The sequence below is a fragment of the Amborella trichopoda genome, chromosome 2, assembly GCF_054954075.1.
Source record: "Amborella trichopoda isolate Santa Cruz 75 chromosome 2, AtrichopodaSantaCruz75HAP2 v2.0, whole genome shotgun sequence".
Classification (NCBI taxonomy): Eukaryota; Viridiplantae; Streptophyta; class Magnoliopsida; order Amborellales; family Amborellaceae; genus Amborella; species Amborella trichopoda.
The window spans coordinates 2,251,680-2,260,000 of record NC_142337.1 but is presented as its reverse complement, the minus strand read 5'-3'; the positions used below and the strand labels follow the sequence as shown (position 1 = coordinate 2,260,000).

General features: G+C 35.6%; 1 protein-coding gene across 5 annotated transcripts in view; it reads right to left on the bottom strand.

The window, feature by feature from the left end:
- LOC18427208 (Galactosyltransferase family protein) overlaps positions 1 to 5,099 on the bottom strand; it is a 9,220-nt gene extending 4,121 nt beyond the window's left edge. For 2 of the 5 annotated variants that reach the window (XM_020663019.2, XM_088857373.1), the window contains exons 1-4: positions 4,704 to 5,099; positions 3,604 to 4,620; positions 2,201 to 2,433; positions 1,498 to 1,788 (exon numbers count right to left, since the gene is read on the bottom strand). In XM_020663019.2, the coding sequence (XP_020518678.1) occupies positions 1,498 to 1,788; positions 2,201 to 2,433; positions 3,604 to 4,507 (1,428 nt within the window). In that variant the 5' untranslated portion in view covers positions 4,508 to 4,620; positions 4,704 to 5,099. The remainder of the gene's footprint in view (positions 1 to 1,497; positions 1,789 to 2,200; positions 2,434 to 3,603; positions 4,621 to 4,703) is intronic. The other 3 variants (XM_011622465.3, XM_088857374.1, XM_088857375.1) reach the window with 3 other exon arrangements.
- Between the last annotated feature and the right edge of the window lie 3,222 nt (positions 5,100 to 8,321).

The following is an 8,321-nucleotide window of genomic DNA, read 5'->3' as shown; positions in this document are numbered from 1 at the left end:
TATGGAAGTTTTTCCTTCACACTCTTACAAAACATGGACCAAAAAATATTTTTCATACAGAGATAAATGAAACATTATCCAACAAATCAAAATACTGATTTTCTTTTCTCCTCTTCAATTAGCACCCATGGATGGAATACACCCAACTCCACTTAAAAGTCATTGGGGACATAATGCTATAAATGAATAATAAACTTCCAACAATAGACAATTTTAAGATTTATCTTAAGATGTTATAGAACTATAAAAATGTTAAAAACAAATGGTGATTATCAAATCCATTGCAACAAGATACTCTTTGGAAATACAATCATAGAGTAATAAACTACAAATGGACAACCATATTATCAAAAAGCATCTATTGCTAATATTAGTTAGCAAGTACAGAAATTTGGAAGTGGATCAGATTGCTGAGGCTATTTCATTCAACACAGGCTATCCTTTGATTACATGTGTAGCGTCAGTGGAAAACAAAGTGGGATCACATGACCCAATTAAATCGAATGAAGAGGTTGACGGATTTCATCTCTGTTTCTTTTTTTTTTGTTGAAATGTTTGACAAATTTCATCTCTTACCTTGCAGAAATACCACTTTCTAATTGATATGCAATTACACGCAAGCACGGTATTCTATTTTTCTATGAACTAACTTCAGCGGAAGCATTAGAATGGGAAAGTGTTCAACTAACTAACTCTGGATTATTGCAGTTACATTAAGAATATTGTCCTTATATTTTATTTAACTCGGGATCCCCTTTCTTGATGGCCATATTCTTTTTCTTTTTCTTTTTCTTCTAGGTTGTAAACATCATATATAAGGCTTATGACCACCATAGAATAATATTTCTTTAATGTCTCCTTGTTCTAAAGGTTCTGCAAGTTCTTAATTTAAACCAACTTGATGAACCTTTTTCTGCTCTTGATTTCATCATTCAATCTACACTCCACTCCTCCACAAACTGAGTAAAATATGGTTTACATTAGAGTTATAACAAGTAAAGTAGTCTGATATGACAAATACCATCCGGAGTTCACTAAATTAAGTTCCATAAATAGGTCATCTGTAGGCCAGAGACCAAGTCATGTCGACTAATGAAATAAACTAGTCCCTTGTAGATTCTGAGATACGAAGAATAGTAGGGATTTGGACTTCTTTGGGAGCATCCTAAAAGAAACTACATTTAAAGAATATATATAAACCGTAGAAAGAAAAAAAAGGGTAAAATGTAAAAGAAGTGCAGCCATGAATCCTAGGTGGCTATAAAAAGAAAATTTTTAACAAAAATAATTCCACGAAGTCTTATCCAACACATGAATCAAATACCTAAAAATTTACTGGAGGAATGTTAACTCAGATTGTAACCCTACGTGTACAATAAATTTCATCAGGAATAAATTGTTTCTTCAAAAAATCAAAGAGCCCAATGCCAAACCAATTCCATGAACCACAATAAAATGCTGATGAACATAAAGAGTGCAGGACAATCGGATGCTTACCAATGCAACAAAGAAGCGGGCCACTACTTTTGACGACTTAATTAATTCACATTGCATCCAGGTTTTCCTAACTGCCATCCGCTCTGCAAAGTGATTACTAGCAGAAAGGATCCCAATGAAAAGGAAAACTGAGTCATCTTTAAGTGGAGGAGCCTTCCACTTCTGTGACATATCCAAGACATGCAAAAGAGAGAAACTTGGATGTGAGATTGGAAGAGAAGTAGCGATAACAGCATTCACATCTACATCACCGTCTACAGACAATCCAGTCGCATCTTCCAGAGAAAATCCCTGCCACATTACCATACAACTCTAGTAAAACAAACTGCATTCTTGATTCCAAAAGTTCCATGTCAATCAAACCTGGCACTAGAGATTAGCATATCCATGAGTTGAAAAAGGTATTACCAACAATCTAAAATCCTCTACCATAAGAAAACAAATAACGTTTGGGGAATCAGACAATTGAAGGAAAACAAATCTAGAGCAATAGGGAGATTTTGACTCAAATTCAAACGTAGCTAGCATGTGAACTGTACAACCTACTATCTAGTAGAAGAATAAAGGACAATAAAAACAAAACAAAATTTCCATTTATATGAAGATCATCTACACCAATTAATGTACTATCATGTACATGCCTAGTATATGGCAAAGGTATCTAACATAATTTTGAAAAGGTGCAATATAGATAGGGATGTACCGTTCGGTAGGGGAAAGAACTAATGTGCCTGCCACCAACATTAATGTGATATCCTTCCACACCAGCCCGTACAGTTAGAATAAATAGTCTATCCTCCACAAAAGGAAAAGGCCACATCATCTCGGGCTTCTTTGCACGTCCAATGAATCGTCTCAGCCATGAAATGGTCTTCGATTCTTTTGCTTCAGTAATATCACTACGTATCCATTTCTCACATTTTACAAATCCATCAACTGTGTGGTAACAGTGTCAGTATTTTAGTATATTTAACGCAAGCATATAAGCATGAAGCAAAAACTAAAAAGTGACAACATATTCTTTTCTTTGAAAAAAACCACAAAAACATGGTAATAGATGAACAAGCCGTAGATATCTAGCAATCAAAATATGCAGTGGCCTGACCTTTTATACATAAAGCAGCAGTAAAAGATATCATTTCATGTAATCTACTCCCATAAACTCAAATTTACGGAAAAAAAAAAGAACGAAAGAAAGAAATAAAAGAAATATATCCAGAAGCAGAGATCATACTAACAAGTAAATTGACACCAATTTATTGCTACAGTGAACCTTTGTTTGTGCCCAAATGCTCATTCACTTTATTGCAAAAAAAGAAACGCCAAAGTGTTATACTCTTATTACAAGTAAATTGATACCAATTTATTGCTACAGTGAACCTTTGTTTGTGCCCAGATGCTCATTCACTTTATTGCAAAAAAAGAAACACCGAAGTGTTATACTCTTATGCAATTGTTTATCATTCTGTAGATCACATTACAGATACATGACCCACGTAATAATCATCAGATGGATCATATCATAGACAAAAAGGGAATCCCATAGGTGATGAAAACCTTTAATAATCAAAAGTTTTTTTATTTCCAGATGTGTCTATTTAGTCGAGTGGTTTGGAATACAAGTAGTTATTCAGGTTTATCAACAAATCATACAAGTTATGGTAATGAGGTCTGCAACGATCTCAGGCACAACCACGTTAGAACGTCACAATCCAAATGGGAATGCATTTTAGAATTGGCCATATATGTTTATGCAAGTAGGTTCGGTGTAACATGAAAACTGAGCTCTGGTAGTATTTTGCTATTTCAGTGTCTCAAACTTCAGATGCTAGAGTACACACGCCACATATGTAAGCCAACAGAAACTAGTATACAAACAAATGGAAAGTATAGTATACCCAAGTCAATCAACTACGGTAAAACCGTAGTACATTAGGTCATCTTTGTCAATTCAAATGACGCATGCTGATGGTGGAGAGAGAAAGGCACTCACCAAAACCGGACATTCAACGGATAGTGAGACCTATTTGACTACTCATTTGAACACTCCATTAGATTAAAGCAATCTTTCCCTAAAGAAAAGAATGAAAGAAAATATATGCTTACTGGTATCATCTTCCCTCCTTGATGGCAAACCATCACATCTTTGTGCAGTCCCCCATTGCATCCGATAACAAGTGTTGTGCTCAAAAACAGGCCTTCGGCTCCAATCACCCCTTAAACGTGGATTTAAGTGCAAAACTCTTGGTGGGTCCTCCCCATCAACTGCCTTCAATCCCCTCAACTCCACCATAAACTGAGAAACCATGACCACATCGTCCCCACTTCTCACCCTCCTAAAATTGCGAACATATTCCTTATGAGCAATTCTAGGTTTGCCAATCAAAGTTATTGAAGACCCAACTGCCAGGCCGCAAGGGAGAAGCATAGTATTACCCAGATCACCAAGTTCTTCACCATACAAAGAAATAGAAGATGGGCATGGCTCTGTCACCTTCTCGGTTTGATTTAAAGTTACCGATGATGAATTAAGAGTTTCCAACTCTCCCCATGCTTTTAGCCCAATTGACCAAGCATCATTTGCCATTCTTTCAAGCATAGACAAGTCATGGGTTTTGTTCATTTCTCTCACTATTGCACCAGTTATCCTTCCATACCTATGCACGAGTGGCTTAAGGGTTTGGAAAGAACCCTGGTCCAACTTTTGGGGTTCGTTATGTGGCCTTTCTGGGGCATTCTGATTTTGACTATCCTCTAATTTTCTATGAAAAGTGTCCTGATAAACTGATGAGAAAATGGGTTTATTCCAATCGTCATCATCAACTGGTTCTCTCCTAAATGATTTTTCCAAAGTAACAAAATTATCATCTCCACTCAATAAGGTTGCCATCTCAAGAACCTTTGGCAATTTAAAGAATATGAAGAGCAGATACATTCCCCCTAAAACCAGTAAAATATGAGATGATTTACACTTCCTTCCACCCTGTGGATCCCCCTTTCCTCTCTTCATGGTTGGAATATGAGAAAAGAAAGAAAAGGGGAAAAAAACCCAATATTCTCTTCCTATTCAGTCACCCAATTTCCTTTGACAATGATTCTAATATCGACATTTTGCAACATAAACTGCAAATTAAAAGTGCAGAAACATGAAAATGATAGAATTTAATGGCAGCTAATGATAACAGATCTAATGAAAACCAATTTACCAAATATTGGGCAATGAAAGTTCATCAACAACAATTCTGAGGTTCGCCATGGCTAAACAGGGGGGCGAAGTCTTTTGGTAATCTCAGTAACATTCTGTGTCATGAAGCTCATGACAAGAGAGGCATCTTCAACCCTAAGTTTAGAGAGACAAGGGGGAGTCGAGCGGACACGAGAAACCAGAAATAGGGTTTCCCGCAAAAGGAAAAACTGGGGACTTAACAGTACCTGTACTGAAGCTGGTATCTGTGCATTTTTAACGCCATTGCTGCCAATCTGAGTACAATAAAAAGAATCAGAGCCTCTCTCTCTCTTTCTATCTCTAGGATTTCATTCTATTCCTACAAATTCCGATAGCTCCTCTCTCTCTTAAAAAAAACTGCCTCGCCCTGATATTCAAAGTTTCCCATAAAAGCGAGAAGAGTATATATAGTCATTATTTAAAGGGAAACGTTTATATATGGTTGCAACCTTAAAATGGAGAATCACATATGCACCTAAAAATTCTTTCAGAAAGGTCAAAAATCTTTGGGAAATGTTATTTTAATGTTGAAAAAACACTATAATGGATCATCTAAACGTCGAAAAAAGGATTTTTGAGTCTCGAAAATAGTACATCTTGCAACACGATATCTAAACCGTCCATTTTCAAGATTTTCATATATTTATAAACCTATTTAATTTTAATTATTTTAAAAATAAAATTTTTCTAATTAGATATAAAATTAGATTTTAAGATAATACTAAGAACTTTTTATAATAAAATTACATATTATGATAAAATTTTAAAGTGTGCTTTAATTGAATTGTTTAAAGTTGCAACCTTATAAAAACTGCACGTTTATTCAAAAGAAAAAAGTTTACATATGGATGCTACCTTATAATGTAGCCCCTCGAAAATCCGTAAGGAGAAGGTAGTTTTAATGTTGAAAAAGCTTTAAGATGTAGAACTATAAAAAATAAAACGATTTTAAGTCTCAAAAATAGTAAATTTTAAAACATATTATCTACACCGTCTATGTTTTAGATTTTCATGTGATTATAGATCTACTTGATTTTATATTTTTTAAATTAAAAATTTTATAATTGATTATAAAAATAAATTTTAATATAATATCATGATAACATTTGAAAAATACCTTAAAAGGTTAAAAAAAAAAAATTTGGAATTTTAGGCTTTTTCTATTTTTCAGAAAATTAAAATGATAACAATATAACAACAAAAGATGATATTAAATTGAACGAGCGTGGGGCGGACGTATTGAGGTGAACGAGAGTGGGCCGGACGTATTGGGTGAGAATAGTACCCTAGTAAAAAACCGTAATGACACATATGTCCAACTCAGAAGCTACCCAATTAAGCTCTCCCTTTACCATAATTAAGTTGTGATAAAATTAGGGTTTTTTACTGGTTCGAGGTAGGTTTCTCATGAATTGGTCTGAGGTAGACTACCAACCAGTGCTTTGTTTAAATTATTATAAATTGAAAAGTAAATTTGACTGATTTGTTGAGTTAGTTCATCTATTTTTGACGAGTTCAATCTGTAAAATTAAGCAATTTTTAAATATTTTATATTTTTATTATTTTTAATTGTTAATTTATAAATCTAGTCTAAAAAATTACTAACAGTTTCACTAACTAAACTAAAACCCTCACTAATTTGTTTGCCAATTTTGAGAATACTGTCTCATGGTGTAAATAGAGTGTGGCAGAAAGAGATTAGGTCCTCTATCACTGCTGTCCAAAATTGTGTTCTCTCTAACAAAATTAAACTCTCCCTTCCTCCCTCAAAATTAGGTTTTTTTCCCTCTCTTACATGGAAATGGTTGGTGGGAGTGGCAAGGTTCTTCATGCACTGACCTAACCCTCCAATGTACTAATGAAAGTAGAGAGAGAAAGTAGGTGCGATGGGAGCTGTGGGCTAGAGAGTGGTCTGAGTTAGAGAGAGAAAGGGCATGTAAAATTTTTATTGGCAAGAGAAGGGCAAAGTTTGGACTTCCATTACCGTGTTTGAGAAAACCAGTGAGAATGAGGTGTTGTTAATTGATGGTTAGGAACTCGAGGTTTTTAATGGCTACCGCCCACTCGCCCTTGTAAGAGAGGACGGTTATGTCACCAATTGAAATTGTAAGAATTTTAGTGCTTTCCAACTTAAAAAACGTGTTCTATCAGAGAGAGAGAGAGCAGAGACATGGCGGTTAACTGTGCATTTAAAACTGTAAGAACGAGAGCTTAAGAATCATACCCCAACAAACACTTTTAGAGAGAGAGAGATACAGCAACCAGTTACGTCGTCTTTTGGAGAGAGAGAGTGCGACCAACCAGCTACCTTGTAAACTGAACCATCCAAGAGAGAGACCAAACAGCTATCTTTAAACAGAAGGTCTACCGTTCAAAAGTGAGACAAAGAGAGTCTTGATGAAAGATGAAGTGTCGTAAATGAATGAACTCGTAATTTGGTAAAGTCCCAACCTCAAGGAAGTGAGAGTACGGTTGTATATGAAGGATTCAAAACTGTCAGAATGAGACTTACCACATGCTTTAGAGAGAGAAAGAGAGTGAGAAGCAATTGGACTCTACAGTTTCAATGACCAAATTTCACTGCTTTCTAGAGTTCCACTCATTGCAAGGTCTTAAATTAACACTTAGAAAATAAAACAGAAATATTTCACAAAAGAAAATAAAGTAAAAAATAAATTTCTCTATGTGCTAACCGGTGCTATTGATTTTTTAGCTCATCATCATCATTGTTAAAGTATTTTTCAAATTAATTGGATCGGCTAACCGAAATCCTCATTATGCTCTATGAAAAGATATACCCTCAGTTAGGCCATGAGTCCCCGTGATCACTTACTTCTTACGAGCAATAAATCCTATGATTGAGAGACCGTTTCTAGTTGGAGATCTCCCTTTCTCTCTCTCAAAACACTAAGGGTGCATGGAAGCCACCCCGTCCTTAACAGCGGACAATGGACGCTGGGCATGGATCGCCGGACTTCAATTTTGTGGCTTCCATGCTCCGCAACAAATACAACATAGAGATTTGGTGGAACTTGGTCTCCCGCTCTTAAAAAGTTCCTCCAATCAAACACACCCTAGATTCTATAGTTGGGAGACTATAGATGAAAATCTATCCTTGGGAAACTCTTTCTAGTTGAAAATCTATCTCTCTCTCTCTCGCTCTCATCTTACTGATACTAATTCTATACTCGAAATCTCAAATATCTCAGCAGCTGTGGAGGAAGGTTATTGAAAATAAATACGGCATGGATAATGGCACTTGTCTCTTGTGTGCTGTTAGATATACTAGTGTTTCATCTTCTATGCGGAAGGGTATCTCTAGCTGCAAAGACTTGGTGATGAGGAGCATGGCGGATCAAGGTGATTCGGTGTCTTTTTGGTTTCACAAATGGCTGAGGGTAGACCCCTGAAAGTTTTTTACCGGCAGTTTTTTTCCAAAGTTTCCAATCCATTTGCTAAAATTTCTGATTTAGCTGATGTTCATGGTAATGGATTAGTATGGCAGATAGATTGCCTGTACAATAGAATGCCGGATATTGTTTTTAATCAACTTACTAATCAATTACCGGAGTTGGAAGAGATTAAATCATCAATTTCA